The 17911-nt window shown below is 47.5% G+C and overlaps 1 protein-coding gene across 3 annotated transcripts in view; it reads right to left on the bottom strand.

Moving 5' to 3' along the window:
* LOC136625196 (uncharacterized) overlaps window positions 1-16598 on the bottom strand; it is a 41292-nt gene extending 24694 nt beyond the window's left edge. For all 3 annotated transcript variants that reach the window (XM_066599217.1, XM_066599219.1, XM_066599220.1), the window contains exons 1-2: window positions 16573-16598; window positions 6307-6546 (exon numbers count right to left, since the gene is read on the bottom strand). In XM_066599217.1, the coding sequence (XP_066455314.1) occupies window positions 6307-6546; window positions 16573-16579 (247 nt within the window). In that variant the 5' untranslated portion in view covers window positions 16580-16598. The remainder of the gene's footprint in view (window positions 1-6306; window positions 6547-16572) is intronic.
* Window positions 16599-17911: the final 1313 nt, after the last annotated feature.

The following is a 17911-nucleotide window of genomic DNA, read 5'->3' as shown; positions in this document are numbered from 1 at the left end:
CCTTGACTGGGGAGTGGTAACACAGTCTTGCTGGGGAGCCATAAAGCTGGTAAAGGCCTTGGAGAGTGTTCCCCTGCCTGCGCTGGACATGCTGCCTGATCCCCGCTGCTTCCCTGCTACTTGGCCGTCTGAACTGCGTCTTCTGCCACTAGTGCTGTCAGATGGAAACTTTAGCATTACTTTTTCCACCAGGGCCCTGTGGTATTGCATCACTCTTGTACCCCTTTCCTCTTCGGGAATTAGAGTAGAAAGGTTCTCCTTATACCGTGGGTCGAAAAGGGTGTACACTCAGTAATCCGTGTTGGCCAGAATGTGTCTAACACGAGGGCCACGGGGAAGGCAGCCTAACATGAAGTCAGCCATGTGTGCCAGGATCCCAGTACGCAACACATCGCTGTCCTAACTAGCAAGATGACTTTCAGGATCCTCCTCCTCTTCTTCAGCCCATACACGCTGAACAGATGAGAGGCAAGCAGCATGGTACCCTCTGCAGTGTGGCCAGCTGTCCCTTTCCCCTCCTCCTCCTCCCCCTCCTCGTCCAAAACGCGCTGAGATATAGACATGAGGGTTGTCTGGCTATCAAGCGACATACTGTCATCTCCCGTCTCCTGTTCCAACCGCAAAGCGTCGGCCTTTAGCAGCGAACTTCTCAGCAGGCAAAGTAGCAGGATGGTAACGCTAATGATTGCCACATCGCCACTCACCATCTGGGTAGACTCCTCAAAGTTTCCGAGGACCTGGCAGATATCTGCTATCGCTGCCCACTCCTCAGTAAAGAATTGCGGAGGCTGACTACCACTCCGCCGCCCATGTTGCAGCTGGTATTCCACTATTGATCTATGCTGCTCGTACAGCCTGGCCAACATGTGCAGCGTAGAATTCCAGCGTGTGGGCACGTCGCACAACAGTCAGTGCTCTGGCAGCTGAAACCAACGTTGCATGGTCCTCAGAGTGGCAGCATTCGTGGTGGACTTGCGGAAATGTGCGCAGACGCGGCGCACCTTGCCGAGCAGGTCAGACAAGGTCAGACGGTTTTCATAAATCGCTGAACCACCAGATTGAAGACGTAGGCCAAGCATGGCACATGTGTGAAGCTGCCGAGCTGCAGAGCCACCACCAGGTTACGGCTGTTGCCACACGACCATGCCCGGTTGGAGCCTTAGCGGCGAAAGACAGAGGTCGGTCTGCTCTATCAGACCCTACAGCAGCTCGGGGGCCGTGTGCCTCTTGTCACCTAAGCTGATTAGTTTCAGCATGGCTTGCTGATGCTTGCCCACCGCTGTGCTGCTGCGCTGCACGCTACCGACTGCTGGTGACGTGCTCACACTTCTTAATTGAGAGGTAGAGGTGGCAGAGGAGGAGGAGGGGGAGGGTTTGGAGGAGGTGGCATAAAACGCTGCAGATACCAGCACCGAGGTAGGACCCGCTATTCTGGGTGTGGGTAGGACGTGTGCCGTCCCAGGCTCTTACTCGGTCCCAGCCTCCACCAAGTTCACCCAATGTACTGTCAGGGAGATATAGTGGCCCTGCCCGCCAGTACTTGTCCACGTGTCTGTGGTTAAGTGGACCTTCCCAGTAACCGCGTTGGTGAGGGCACAATTTATGTTTCTGGAGACGTGCTGGTGTAGGGCTGGGACAGCACACTGGGAAAAATAGTGGCGACTGGGAATCGAGTAGCGCAGGACCGCCGCCGCCATCATGTTTTTGAAAGCCTTCATTTACAGAAGCCTGTATGGCAGCATCTCCAGGCTGATCAATTTGGCAATGTGCACGTTTAAAGCTTGTGCGTGTGGGTGGGTGGCGGCGTATTTGCACTTTCGCTCCAATGCTTGTGCTAGCGACAGCTGAACGCTGCGCTGACAGACATTGCTGGATGGGGTCGAGGATAGCGGAGGTGAAGGTGTGAGTGCAGGCCGGGAGACGCTCGTGCCTGTGTCCTGAGAGGGGGTTGGATCTGAGTGGCAGGTTGGGGCACAGGGAGAGAGGCAGTGGTACGACCCGGAGACGGTGAACGGCCTTCGTCCCACTATGTGGGGTGCTTGGCCATCATATGCCTGCGCATGCTGGTGGTGGTGAGGCTGGTACTGGTGGCTCCCCGGCTGATCTTGGCGCGACACAAGTTGCACACCACTGTTCGTCACACTAAAAAACATCCACACCTTTGAACACCTGGCGCTCTGCACGGAGGCTTGGCGCGAGGGTGTGCTTTGGGAAACAATTGGGGGATTCTTCGCTCTGGCCCTGCCTCTACCCCTGGCCACTCCACTCCCTCTTCCAACCTGTCCTGCTGCTGCACTTGCCTCCCCCTCTGAAGCCCTGTACTCAGTATTCTTAGCAAACCAGGTGGGGTCAGTCACCTCATCGTCCAGCTGCTCTTCCTCCGAATCCTCTGTGCGCTCCTCCCTCGGACTTACTGCCCTTACTACTACCTCACTGATAGACAACTCATCATCATCATCATCCTCCTAACCCACAAAAAGCTCTTGAGACAGTTGCCGGAATTCCCCAGCCTCATCACCCGGACTCCAGGAGCTTTCCAAAGGTTGGGCATCGGTCACGACAAACTCCTCAGGTAAGAGAGGAACCATTTTTTCCCACTCGTGGCAGGGACCTGAGAACAGTTCCTGGGAGTCTGCCTGCTCATCAGAATATGTCATTTTCATGGAGTGAGGAGGCTGGGAGGATGGAGAGCAGCAGCCAGAGGATTCAGAGTTGCAGTCCCTAGGCCGGGAGTAGTGGACTGCGTAGAAGACTGGGAGGTCGATACATTGCTGGACGTGTTTTCTGCCATCCATGACAGAACCTGCTCGCACTGCTCTGTTTGTAATAAAGGTCCACCACGCGGACCCGTAAATTGTGATATGAAGCTGGGGAGCCCAGAAACTTGCCTCTTTCCTAATCCCGCAGCAGCCGGCTGTGATTCACCACGCCCAGGAACTCGGCCTCTGCCCATACCCTCACTTGGACGTCCGCGTCCTCGACCCTTACCCCTACTCCTCATCATGGCGGATTAAGAATAGAGCAGGGCCCAAATAAATTACCCCACTGTACATCACTGACAACTGTGGCTTAATTCACCGCACACAGAGACTTGTAGATAGCGGAGGCTCTATGCTGTGACTTGAAAAAAATTAACCCGCTGTCTTGCGTTGATACCTAGGGGCAATTTACCGCTCGCAGAGACTTGTAGATTATAGAGGCTGTGTGGCGTGGGAGAAGACTCTAAAGCCAGTGGATAGTGCTGGTAACTGCGGCTATCTCAACCCCACCAAGGAAATGGTATTGTGAGACGCTCTGCACAGTAGCAGAGCTGAAATACTTTGCAGTGGCCCAGGAAATATTACAGTACTGTTTAGCGGTGAGACCTCTGTCTAATGCACTGCAGACACAGAACGGTATAAACGAAGTCGTTCGCAGTAGGCTAGGAAATATTAGAGAGCAGTTTCATGGTGAGAGCTGGTTGTACGGCACAGCAGCCTGAGAACGCTATTACTGAAAGGCTGGAAACAGGCCTAGATGCGTAATACAAAAATTAATTCACTACTGCTCCCAGCCAGCCACAACTATAATGCACACGGTCAGATATAGCCCTGAGAAAGACCGTTGGGGTTCTTGTACAGAGGATCAGGAGGACTGTATAACTTTCCCTATATAAGTAGCTGTGTCCCTACACTCTGCCTTATGCACTGCAGACACAGAACAGTATAGCTGAAATGGCTGCACAGCCCTAGATGCTTAAAAAAAATAATTGGTGCACTACTGCTCCCAGCCAGCCACAACAGTAATGCACACTATGAGGGGTAGCCCTAAGAAGGACCGTTGGAGTTCTTGACGACAGGATCCTACTCTAACAGGATCCTATTCTGTCCCTAGATCAGCAGCAGCACTATCCCTAACCTCTGCCAGCATGCGTCTGAGGCGAGCTGCGGGCGGGACCAGTTTAAGTACTCAGAGGTCACCTGATCGGCCCAGCCACTCACTACTGTGGGGGGCTGGCACGTCACAGGAGGAAGTGGTAATGCCTTCCCTGCATGTCTATTGGCTACAAAATGGCACTAAACATGCGGGGAAGGGAATGCAATTGACTCCAGTACTGCGTGGTGTTCGTCTCGAGTAACGAGCATCTCGAGTACCCTAATGCTCGAACAAGCATCAAGCTCGGACGGGTGTGCTGGCTCATCTCTAGTCATGTACAAAGAGGAGAAAAAAACATGAAAACTAATTCCCACATTAAATTTCATGCAAATATTGTGTCTTTCACACTCCGATCTAAGTAAACCCTGCACACAGCACAAACATGGACATACACATCCATGCACCAGATCACAACCTATGCCAGCTCCGGCTACAGCAGGTTTATATAATCTACACCAGTTTTTGGCATAGATTATGGTAAATCAGAATTCAGCAGTTCACTGCTTGCAATACCCCCGCTATTCTCTACAGCAGCTATATGGAAACAGAACTATAGTATATATTGTCCCCTAGAATAAGTAATCCAGGTGATCTTCAGTGTATCCGGTGCCCCAAATTGTTCCTACCACTTTGGAATTCTCATAGCAGCCTGGTCATACTCTACCCCGGCCTACAGATACCACCTTGCAATGTGTTTGATGTGCAATTGACTGTATTTAGACTCTATGGGCCCCTTTGTACACTTTTATTTCTATCCTGTGTACTTTTGCCCAAAAATAATTTTTGCAATTGGAAGCAATAAAAAACTGTGCACAGTCTCTCCTCGGCTCTTGCAGTGTACAGCTATACACTGCAAGATGGGGGACTCTGGCAAAATTCATCAACTGACTGAGCAGTTGTAAAGCTAATGATGGGGAAGGGGGAGGACATGTTTAATTGCTAGTTTACAGCAGAAAAGGAGGGAAATGTAACACATAAAGCTTAGGGTCCATTCACATCTGTGTCGGACGTTTTGTTAGGCGCCTCCAGCGCAGATCTAGCAGAAGATCCCGGGTGCACTATTGCAGCATGCTGTGCTACTTCATCTGGCAAAATACTGGTCAGAATGCTGGAAGCTGGATGGACCTCTTTATAGTCATTGGGGTTCGTTTGGTGCCGCTCTGATGGTTCCGGTGTTTTTGTAGTTTGCCTCTCAGCATGGAGCCAATCAGTGGAAACCTGCCGGAGCCCCAGGCACAGATGAGGATGGGTCCTTAGGCCATCTTCACACAGGCTCCACTTTGATGCACACCAAGGACTCGGAGATACGAGTAGGCACGTGTTTTTTTAGACTCCAAATACAATGACAACACATGCCGGAGTAAGCTACCAGTTCAGCAATGAAACTCGTTACTATTCTATTTGGATCCTGAAAATGAAGACGTTTACTCTCAACTTTCCAGGCCCTTGGTGTGCTTGGAAGTAGAGCCCCATACCATTTTTTTCAGGCTCTGCTTAGGTTAGATTCAGCCACAAACATGAATTTCAGAGCAGCTTTTACAAAGTGTCAACTTTTTATGTAAAATTCTATGAAAGTGCCCAATGGAAGAACGTTATTTTCGTCAGACAGTGTATGGGTGGTTTCACAAGGGCGAGGAAATCGTGTGATTTTCGTGCGATTATTTTCTGCTGCGATAGTCAGTAAAAAAGCAGATTATGAAGCCAACGATTTACAATGGTTTCAATACCCATTTGCGATGTTTTCAGGATAAAAAATTGTGGCAAGCTTTATCTTTCTGTGATGTGCCATTTTTCTTTTAATCTCCCATGTATTCCTATGGAGGTTTCTTTGCCATACAATGCGATTTTAGCATTGGAAAGTCTCATTGACTTTTGTGATGAAAAATCGTGCGATGTGAGATTATTCTGCAAAAGAGCATCGCTAACGCTCACAAATCACAGTGAATATAGATGCGATTTTGCCACAATTTTCAAAAAGCAAAATCGCGATCGCCTGTGTGGAATTAGCCTAACTCCGCATACTTGTGCCATGAAAATTAAAGATGGCTGAGCTGCAAATACCAGACAGACCACAGAGTAGAGTGGCGCTGTTTCTGGAAAAACACCAGATAATTTTTCCTAATTTTATACAACCTTTTTAAGTTGCTGGAACTGTAAGAAGAGAACTTATGATAACCATAGTCTGTGAATGTAGATGCATCACTTACAGCTCCGTACATAAACCCCAGTACACACATCTATGGGGATCCCACCGGAACCCCAGTAATCTGAGGCAGTTTCCCAGGGTCTGATGAGTGATTAAACCACTAGATGGAGCCCCTCGCCGCTCATGGATGGTTTATGTGAGTACAGTACCTGGTGGTGTTTGCTCAGTAGATGTTCTCTGCTTACCTTCCATGATAGAACAGAAAATGTTTTCTCCTTCCTTCGCTTCATAATTCAGTATACACTTCATCTTCTTCCCAAAACCGTTCCTCTCAATGGGATCACATGTTCCAACCTTGTATATATTTTCATTCCCTGCTGTGCACTGGATTACAGGATTGTAGTAAAAATACATGCTCGTATACTGCCATTGTTGTCTGTTGCCAGGTAACACAGCTTCAGCCAAGCCTTTCTCTGTAGCCAGACCTGAGAATAATAATCCAGAGATCACAGGTATATTCTACAGTCAGGAGCGGCCTCAATTTACATGGTGCCACGTGCGGAGTTGTATTTTTGGCGTCCACCACAAAAAGTGTCTTATTTTTTTTTCAATTGCATTTAGTATTGGTACATGTACAAAAGGGGGAAAAAAAAACATGAAAACTAATTCCCACATTAAATTTCATGCAAATATTAGGGATTTCACACACCGCTTAGGTAAACCCTGCACCCAGTGCAGTGACCGAGACACAAAGCCCATGCTGAGGAGCTGGCATGGGTATAGAAGGCACTTGTAAGGGTGGCTCTATCAGACTCCTCCACGGAGAGATGCATGCAACCTCGGCCCAAGTACCACTAGGTCTCTTCTAAGCAACACTGGGACAGCGGTTACCTGAATATTCCTGATGTGTAGTGGACTGAAGAAGTTGTCACTCGTGACGCCACCATTCCTTCACACCATTGATTCTCTAGCAATAGAAATAATAGAATCCACACACTGTTAACATTGAAAACTCAATCACAGGGAATGGGGCAGTGACTGGAAACTTTACTTCTTGGTTTGTAGAATATAGCTTTACACACCAATGCAGGAAAGACAGCTTTAGCAGACGGTCAGGAAGGACACAGGATGAAATCGGACCTACATTATGGTATGGTTCCACTCCTGGAAACACACACTCCGGGGTGCAGGATAACACCGGAGGAGGACACAACACTCCGCAGACACTCACTTGGGAATTAGTAGATTCATTGTTGCACTGCGGACTCCTTCTTCTCGCTTACTCCTCACAGGCGGTTCCTGGAATTGGGGACCTTAGGATACCTCTCTTCTGCTTCTATCCCTTCCCCACATGAGGGTTGACGGTACCCCCATGTGGTCGGCACTCTCTCTCCACTCTCAACCGTTGAAGCCACTCTCAACCATTGAAGCAGAAGGAATACTCTCTCAATCACTCATATTCATAGCATTCAACATCACATGACTAGACAAACTTGTTATATTTTCCAGACATATCCTAGCTACTTTCAGATATTAACCACCCCTTGTTTTCCAATCACACAGAACCCTTCTTGTTCCCCCCAACTCCTGATCACACAGAACACCCCTCGTTTCCCCCCACTCCCATCACACAGAACTCCCCTAGTCCCCCCCACACTCCCCATTACACAGAACACCTCTTGTTTCCCCCCACTCCCATCACACAGAACCCATCCTGTCCCCCCCCCCAACACTTACCATCACATAGAACACCCTTCTTTCCCTCCAGTCCCCATCACACACAGAACACCCCATGTTCCCCCCACTCCTCATCACACACAGAACACTCCTCGTCCCCCCCCCCACACTCCCCATCACACAGAACACTCCTCACTCGCCCCCACTCCCCATCACACAGAACACCCCTCATTTCCCCCACTCCCCATCACACACAGAACACCCCTCGTCCCCCTCCCTCCACTCCCCATCACACAGGATCCTCCTCCCCCCTCTTAATCATACCAAACACTGCTCGTTCTCCTCCCCCATCACACAGGAGGACGTTCCCTCTCACTGACTGCACTTACTTTCACTAAGGTCTCTGCGCGGACAGGCAGCTTCTCCTGCACATCGGCGCTTCCTCCCGGCCCTCCGCTCAGACTTCTCCCCTCTGATGATATTAGTGCTGGAGAACCAGATGGGGGAGGAGTCTGAGCGGAGGTCTGGGAGGAAGCGCCGATGTGCTAGAGAAGCTGCCTGCCTGTGCAGAGATCTTAGTGAAAGTAAGTGCAGTCAGTCAGTGTCGTGGAAAGTAAGCCCCCTAGGCCCCCAGGGGCTTAGGGGCTGGGTCGCAATCGCGACTCCAACACCCCCTATATGTACGCCAGTGACCAGCATATATTTATGTTGCGTTTTACGCTTGCAGTCTTGCAGCAGGAGGGACTATCTGTGTTTTGTGACCGGACGGGTTGTGTTAAGAGTTCTACACAGTAACTCATGGGCTTCGGGTTTGCCATCACAGACCACTGACTGTGATAAGCGCACCAATCACCCACCCAGGAAGTAGTCTATAGTCTATTTGTACTCTGAAGTCTGTAGTAATTTAGCAGTATTGGGGGGTTGTTTGTTGTAGCTGCAGAATTTTTTTTTCTTTCTCTTTTCTTTTTTGGTCTCACAGAAGCAGGGACCTTTGGTTATCTCGCCACAGAGAGCAGGTAATTTGGGCTAGAAGGAAGTACTCTATGAGACGTGTTGTTGTTGTTGTTTTAATATGCTTAAGACCTTATTAAAGAAGGACGGAGAGATGTTGGAGATTTGTGGGAGACTTGGTTCCAATGAAGTTTAGCAAACACCTTTCTTTTCCAGTCAAGAAAAGACACAAAGAGGTGTCCATGTGGACACCTACCACATGGTCCATGACTTCTGTGAGGGGAACAAGGTTACGGTTCTGGAACTCTTTTTTATTATAAGGTTACAGTTCTGGACTACCCTCTAGTGGTCCTCACCCCTCATGATATCCAGAGCATATGCACACAAATGTAACCCAAGCACTTAATCTCTGGCCTGTCAGAGGCCCTCTTCATGCCTCATAGCATCTTTTTCCAATGTTGTACTACTTTGAACCCGGCTACTCTTCTTCCAATCGAGTATCCTGGTTCAAAGGGGGGAGGAGGAGGCATAGGTGATCTACGTATTGCATATCAGCTTAAATTTTTTGCAACAAGATTCTGATCTATGTGAAATAGAATATCAGCATGATTGTCTAGTAGTGATGCAACAAGAAAATTTAAGCTTTAAAAAGTTACTGAAACCCCTTGTTAACAATGCATATTTTGAGCTTTTTTTTTTTTTTTAGATGGTCCCAGGGTGAAGATTGGCAACTCCACACCAGATATGCAGTGGTCACACAACAAGATGTCCTAAAAGCAGAATGCCTCCGCATGTCTCAGCACAAGAAGCGGAACTGAAGGCCCTCACTGAGGCATGTAGAGTGGCAGAAGGTAAGATGGCAAACATTTACACTGATTCCCGGTATGCATTTGGCATAGCTCATGATTACGGCCCAATATGGAAGCCAAACAGTTTATTACCTCAGTAGGACAGCAAATTAAGAATGATGCAGCGGTGCAGAGTCTCATGGAGGCCCTACTTCTACCTGAGAGATCTCACACCAATTCCTACACCGAAGAAGCAAGAGACAACACCCTCGCAGACCACACTGTAAAGGCAGTGGCCCTCAAGCCGTAGAAGAAAAGAGGACATTGACAAAAACTTTGGACATTGACTAAATTTTGGACATTGACAAAACTTTGAACATTGATAAAAACTTTGGACTTTGATATTCTAAGGACTTTACAGTTACAAGCCAGCAAAGAAGAAAAGGAAAAATGGACTAAAAAGGGAGCAACAGAACAGGACGGCGTATGGCGAACAGTCAACAGAACTTGCCTACCACGGTCCCTGTGCCCCATGATGGCCCAGCTGATGCACGGAAAGAGGCACCTATCAAAGCAGCAATGATGTCGGGGCTTGAACAAGGACAGGTGGCTCCTGGGTTCTCTGCAGCTGCTGCATCATTTGTCCAATCTTGCATAATCTATGCCGTAAAGCAACAGTGCAGAAGTAAATTGCCACATAACACTTGCTGTGGCCACTCTACCCATTTCAGGGATTGCAAATTGACTACATTCAGCTCCCACTTTTTGGGAAGTATAAATATGTGCTTGTTGTTGTTGATGTCTTTTCAGGTTGGAGGCCTACTCTGTTGCCAAAGTAAATAAGCAGGTAACCACACAGAAGCTCATGAATGAGGTAATCTGCAGATACGGGGCACCAGAAGTGACTGAGTCAAACAAAGGTACACACTTCACAAGTGAAATAATGCAAATGCAACACATCATGTCTGCTTTGGTTATATCCCAGGCCTTTCACACACCCTACCATCCACGGAGTTGGGGGAAAGTAGAAGGAATGAACGGTACCCTGAAATTTAACATACATAAGGCAATGGAGAAAACGGACAAATCTTGGATTGAGTGCCTTCCATTAGTTTCTCAGGAGGGTACATACCACAGCAGCTGAGCTTGGGGAAGGATTCTCTTGTTAACCTTGTCATAAGCCTCTCCAAGAAATTGTCAGTAACGCATTCTGCAGTCTCTGCTTCTCTCCCAGGTCCTACAGACGAGTGTCACAATCTGAAACCAGGTGACAGGGTATATGTGAAAAAGTTTGAGAGAGAAGGACTAGAAACCTGTTTTGAAGGTCCCTGCCAGATGTTGCTCACCACCCCAACTACAGTCAAACTCGAAGGAAAGCCCAATTAGATCCACGCTTCACACTGTAAAAAGGCCCTAGGTCCCGGAGCACAGAACTCATGATCCTGCATATCCTTTACATACTATAGGCAGGGTGGGGGACCTGGGTGGAAGTGGCCGTCACACGTTCAGGGGCAAGAAAGGAGGGAAACTGAAACCCCTGGTCCAGAGAATATGAAGGGGAAGTGACATTGTGGTACAATTCTACTAACACACGCATAGCCACATATACCTTTGACTACTGTACACTAGGGCCCTTTTTCAGGGATCAGAACAAATTAATACAATCAAATGTGCAATATGAAGACTACACTGAGGGTGAGAATCCAACACCGCATCGTGCTAAGAGAGAAGTTGACGCTCCAGGTGGTAGCTTTGATCCACATGTATACATAGATGCAACAGGAGTGCCAAGGGGGGTGCCAGATGAATTTAAGGCCAGAGATCAGGTAAAGCAGGTTTAGAGTCCTTATTTGCTATTGTCACTGCTAATAAGAATGTAGATTGGATAAATTATTATCCCTTTGATCAAAAAGAGTATGAGTAAGGGACTGAACAATGTGACACCAACATTTCCCTTGTTTGAAAAAGATAAGAGCCAGTCCCGATTATGCTAACCACCGTACGTTACCAAAGACATGGAGAGATGGACTAGTACTGCGCTGCCTTGGTCTCCTAAGATGGACTGTCAGTGGATTTCCCATTTGCCTAGGGATAGTGTAGAAGACCATAGGTTCTAGAGAGGGCAGACTCTGCGGGGTGTTAACTTGTACAGATAGAGGGTATGGATGCTTGGAAAATGAGCCCAGGGAATCCATGGCCTCCTTCTGAGGTGAGGTAGGGATCCCCCCTCCTAGGAGTAGGGCCTTACGGGCAGTGGGGAAACCCTGACGCAAGGGAGAGGCGACCGAGGGAGAGTGCGAGGCCTGGTGCTTGATCTCTATATTAAGTTTTTAGGGGGGTTTGTGAGGGTATATGTATATATTGCTATATGTTTTTTATGCTTTTATACCTGTATGCAAGTTCTAAGCAATGCTAAAATGAGAAAAACTTAATATGTAGCCTTAAAAATCATATCAGATATGCCAAGGCTTTGCAAGGCTGAGAGAGACGTGTCCAGAAATTCAGAGATAATACAGAACCGGATACGAAGGCTGCGTGCTTGGCTGTTTTCCCAGAAGCGCTGTATCAAGATAGCGACTGTTTAACTACGTATATGACTAACACTGCCTCAGGCGGAACTGCGGACATCACATATATGGTTATGTGGTGGATTTGGGCCAATAAGAACCATTACACATTTCTAGTGACGTGACAAGCAGTACAAAGCCCCATGCAATCTGTAATAAAGTGCGCAGTTATTTCCCCGTGTGAGGAACTATGCCAGATCTCCGTGTGGTGCTTCTTTTTTACCGCCGGCAACGGGGCATTGGGGTGGGCCTGATTGGTGCTGTACGCAGAAATTTCCCTGACAAATCGTGTCCTCAGTTGTGGACCCAATATAATAGTGTCCCCAATAGTAAAAGTGGCCCCAGTAGTAATAGTGTCACCAGTTGTAAACCCCAATAGTAATAGTGCTCCCAATAGAAACAATGTTCCCAGTACCAGCCCCAATAGTAATAGTGCCCCTAATAGTAAAAGTGGTCACAATAGTGGCCTCAAGAGTAATAGTGACCCTAGTAGCAATAGTGTTCCACAGTGGTAATTGTGTCCCCAGTAGTAAACCCCATAAAATAGTCCTCCTCTTTGTACCCTCCCCATCCTGAACCTCCAGCAGGCTACAGCCCCACAGCATCTTACACTGTAAGGGTTGTTTGCCACTTCCTAGTTCCAGTCCGCCGCCGCTGCTGTAACTAGATCTGTGATCCCTGACCTCTGCCCTCAGCGTCTGCGTTGCATACAGAATGCAGATGACAGTAGTGGGGGGAGCAGGACAGGGGTCACAGCCCTAATTATAGCAGTGGGGGACCAGTGCTATGCAATGCTTGTCAGTGAAATCCCTGTTGTTGTGGGTTGCTGCCCGGCCGTGCTCTCAGCTGATAATTATTTTTTACCTGCAGTTAATATAGCCAGTAAAAATGAAATACCAGCATCAGCCTTTCCACTTGATTACCGAGCAGCAACCCTAAGCCTCATTCACACGAGCGTTTTATCGAGGCAAAACATCTTCCGAAAATGGCGACCATTTGAAGCATTGGATTCCAAGACATTAATTCAGATGGCCGATTTTTAACCGAATACGCCAGCTGTTGATTTGACATGGCCGGAAAAGATGATCTTGCCCTATCTTTTATCCGCGATCAGCTGGTGGCTCCCATAGGCTTCTATGGAAGCTGCTGGCAAAGGCAGGGGGAGGGACTTTAGCAGCAGCTAGCACAGCTAAACCATGTCAGCTGGCTCTATTTAATTAATAGAAGCCATGCTGAACATTTATCTCGGCCGTGTTCATAGACGAGAGAACGCAAATTTTAGTTACGACTTGGTCGCAGCTTCTTCTCACTCATGCGTATCTGATACCAATGTGTTCTGCAGCTCAGGAGCCATTCCCATAGCAGCCTGGTCATACTCTACCCCGGCCTACAGATACCACCTTACAATGTGTTTGATATGCAATTGACTGTATTTGAGCTCTATGGGCACCTTTGTACACTTTTATTTTCATCCTGTGTACTTTTGTGCAAAAATAATTTTTGCAATTGGAAGCAATGAAAAACTTTGCACCGTCTCTCCTTGGCTCTTGCAGTGTAAAGCTATACTCTGCAAGATGGGGGACTCTGGCAAAATTCGTCAACTGACTGAGCAGTTGTAAAGCTAATGATGGGAAAGGGGGAGGACATGTTTAATTACTAGTTTACAGTAGAAAAGGAGGGAAATGTAACACATAAAGTTTAGGGTCCATTCACATCTGTGTCAGAAGTTTTGTTAAGAGCCTCCAGCAGAAGATCCCAGATGAACTATTGCAGCATGCTGTGCTACTTCATCTGGCAAAATACTGGTCTGAATGCTGGAAACTGGATGGACCTCTTTATAGTCATTGGGGTCTGTTTGGTGCCGTTTGGCTGTAGCATGTGCGATTGTGGCAGTACCGGGGTTTTTCTCGTTTGCCTCTGAGGATGGAGCCAAACAATGGAAACCTGCCGGAGCTCCAGGCACAGATGAGGATGGGTCCTTAGGCCATCTTCACACAGGCTCCACTTTGATGCACACCAAGGACCCGGGGATACGAGTAGGTAAGTGTTTATTTCCAGCATCCAAATACAATGACAACACGTGCCGGAGGAAGCCACCAGTTCAGCAATTAAATTCATTGCTATTTTCTTTGGATACTGAAAATGAAGTTTACACTCAACTTTCCAGGTCCTTGGTGTGCTTGAAAGTAGAACCACATACCATTTATCTGAGGCTCTGCTTAAGTCAGATTCAGCGACAAACATGAATTTTAGAGCAGTTTTTACAAAGTTTCAACTTTTTATGTAAAATTCGATGTATCCAATGGAAGAACATTCTATGGATTAACTAGTTTTGATTCTTGGTCAGGTGCCCAATTATTTTCGGCAGATAGTGTATGGGTGGTTTCACACGGGCAAGGAAATCGGGCAATTTTCCTGCGATTATTGTCTCCTGCGATAGTCAGTAAAAAAGCAGATTATGAAGCCAATGATTTACAATGGTTTCAATACCCATCTGCGATGTTTTTTTTAGGATAAAAAATCTCCCATGTATTTCTATGGAGGCTTCTTTGAGATACAATGTGATTTTAACATTAGAAAGTCTCATTGACTTTTGTGATAAAAAAAATCAAGCGATGCAATATTATTCTGCAAAAGAGCATCTCTAACGCTCACAAATCGCAGTGAATATAGATGCGGTTTTGCCATGATTTTTAAACTGCAAAATCGCGATCACCCATATGGAATTAGCCTAAATCCGCATACTTGTGCCATGAAAATTAAAGACTAGAGATGCGCGAGCATACTCGTCCGAGCTTGATACTCGTTCGAGTATTAGGGTGTAACGAGTACCACGCGGTGTTCGGGTTACTTTCATTTTCTTCCCTGACAAATTTGCGCGCTTTTCTGGCCAATAGAAAGACAGGGAAGGCATTAAAACTTTCCCCTGCAACGTTCAAGCCCTATACCACCCCCCTGCAGTGAGTGGCTGGCGAGATTAGGTGTCACCCGAGTATTAAAATCTGCCCCTCCCGCGGCTCGCCACAGATGCATTCTGACATAGTTTAGGCAAAGTGTTGTTGATGCCGGAGCTGCTATAGGGAGAGTGTTAGGAGTGATTTTAGGCTTCAAGAACCCCAACGGTCCTTCTTAGGCCATAGAAATCGCAGATCGCACCTATGTGCGATCTGCGATTTCTGTTCTCTTCTCTATATGCGCTCAATGGGGCCGGCGGCAGCAGCGCCGACCCCATTAAGAACATATAGAAGACAAATCCTTCTTCTCTGCCACAGCAGTAACAGCTGTGGCAGAGAAGAACAATGTTTGCCCATTGAATTCAATGGAGCCAGCAATACAGCAGGTTCCACTGAAAGCAATGGGCTGCCGGCGATCACGGGATGAATTGTCGGGAAGGGCTTAAATATATAAGCCCTTCCCTGCAATTCATCCAGAAATGTGTTACAATAAAAATACATACCGGCATATAAGGCAACGGGGCGTATAAGACGACCCCCCAACTGTCACCTTATACGCCGGGAATACAGTGGAGCAAAGAATAAAAATCATTACTCACTTCTCCTGGTGTTCTGCGCCGCTGCTGCAGGCTGTCGCTCCCTCCTGGTTCCCGGCAGAGCATTGCTTTCTCTACGAAGGGCTTTAAATCCCCGTCTCCAGAAACACACGTGCCTTCAGCCAATCACAGCCAATGACAATGATGTCATTGAATGGCTGTGATTGGCTGAAGGCACGTGTGTTTCTGGAGGCGGGGATTTCAACCACTGCGTCCAGAAAGCAATGCTCTGCCGGGGACCAGGAGGGAGCGACAGCCTGCAGCAGCGGTGCAGAACACCAGGAGAAGTGAGTAATGATTTTTATTCTTTGCTCCACTGTATTCCCGGCGTATAAGGTGACAGTTGGGGGGTCGTCTTATACGCCCCGTCGCCTTATACGCCGGTATATATTTTTATTGTAACACATTTCTGGATGAATTGCAGGGAAGGGCTTATATATTTAAGCCCTTCCCGACAATTCATCCCGCGATCGCCGGCAGCCCATTGCTTTCAGCGGAACCTGCTGTATTGCTGGCTCCATTGAATTCAATGGGCAAACATCGTTCTTCTCTGCCACAGCTGTTACAGCTATGGCAGATGAGAACGATCTTTATGCTGACAGTGGGGGGGGGGGCCCACTCTTGCCGCTATTGTAGCTTAATAGGGGGACCTGGGAACTTGAGATGCAGCCCAACATGTAGCCCCTCGCCTGCCCTATCCGTTGCTGTGTCGTTCCCATCACTTTCTTGAATTGCCCAGATTTTCACAAATGAAAACCTTAGCGAGCATCGGCGATATACAAAAATGCTCGGGTCGCCCATTGACTTCAATGGGGTTCGTTACTCGAAACGAACCCTCGAGCATCGCGAAAATTTCGTCCCGAGTAACGAGCACCCGAGCATTTTGGTGCTTGCTCATCTCTATTAAAGACAGTTCATGGATGGTTTATGTGAGTACAGTACCTGGTGGTGTTTGCTCAGTAGATATTCTCTGCTTACCTTCCATAATAGAACAGAACACGTCTTCACCTTCCTTAGCTGGATAATTCAGTATACACTTGATTTTCTTGAAAACACCGTTCCACTCAATGGGATCACATTTTCCAACCTTGTATAGATTTTCATTCCCTGCTGTGCACTTGATTACAGGATTGTAGTAAAAATACATGCTCGTATACTGCCATTGTTTCTTGTTAGCAGTTTGCACCCATGTAGCCTTGCCTTTCTCTGCATCTAGACCTGAGAATAATAATCCAGAGATCACAGGTATATTCTACAGTCAGGAGCGGCCTCAGTTTTCGTGGTGCCACGTGCGGAGTTGTATTTTTGGTGTCCACCACAAAAAGTGTATTTTTTTTTCAATTGCATTTAGTATTGGTACATGTATAAAAGGAGAAAAAAAACATGAAAACAAAATCTCACATTAAATTTCATACAAATATGCAAATATTGGGTCTTTCACACAGTGGTCAAAGTAAGCCCCACACCCAGCACAAGCATGGACATGCACACCCATGTACCAGATCACAACCCAAGTCTCAGTCACACCCATTCATGAATTCATGAATGGGTGTGACTGAGATCTGCCTCTAATTGGCTCAGGCTGAGCCAATCAGGGGCCAGTCTGAGTCACACCCCTTCACACCCACTGCAGGCCGGCCGCCGGGATCTCCAGCTGCCGGGAGCAGGTGAGTACATCCTTTTTTTTAATTTTTTCACATTTAAGGATGCATTGCAGGGAAGGGCCCGTTGAGCGCATATAGAGAAGAGAACAGGAATCGCAGATCGCAGATAGGTGCGATCTGCGATTTCTGTTCTCTAATTTATCGGACGAGCGCATAAAAAGCGCTCATGTGTCCGATACCATTGCAAAGCAATGGTTTTAAAAAATCGCCGGACGCATGCGCAAATCGCGGCAATAAACGCCCGTGTGACTAAGCCCTAAGGAGGAATAAAACTACTTTTTGACCCTTATTTCCTGCGGGATACCATTTATCTTTTGAAAGGTCCCTTTGAACACCAGAATTCAAACTCTTTGAACACCAGTGGGCGGGGCCGAGTTTTAGCTGGCGTAGCTGCGCACAGCCTGTCACTTTTACTATAACTAGATTGACACAATGTTCGCTACAAAAACATAAAATGTTTGGAATAGTGGTTATTGTGAATCTCCCCCCTCTCTCTCTCCATACTGCTTCTGTTCTCACCCCTCTCTCTCTCTCTCTTCCTTTTCCTCCCCCTTCTCCATGCCACTTCTCTCTCCCCATCTCTCCATGCCACTAGTCTCTCCCCATTTCTCCATGCCACTACTCTCTCCCCATGCCGTTTCTCTCTCCACATC

The sequence above is a fragment of the Eleutherodactylus coqui genome, chromosome 4, assembly GCF_035609145.1.
Source record: "Eleutherodactylus coqui strain aEleCoq1 chromosome 4, aEleCoq1.hap1, whole genome shotgun sequence".
In the NCBI taxonomy this organism is placed as follows: domain Eukaryota; kingdom Metazoa; phylum Chordata; class Amphibia; order Anura; family Eleutherodactylidae; genus Eleutherodactylus; species Eleutherodactylus coqui.
Note: the sequence above shows the minus strand (reverse complement) of the source record. Positions and strands in the feature narration are given on the sequence as shown.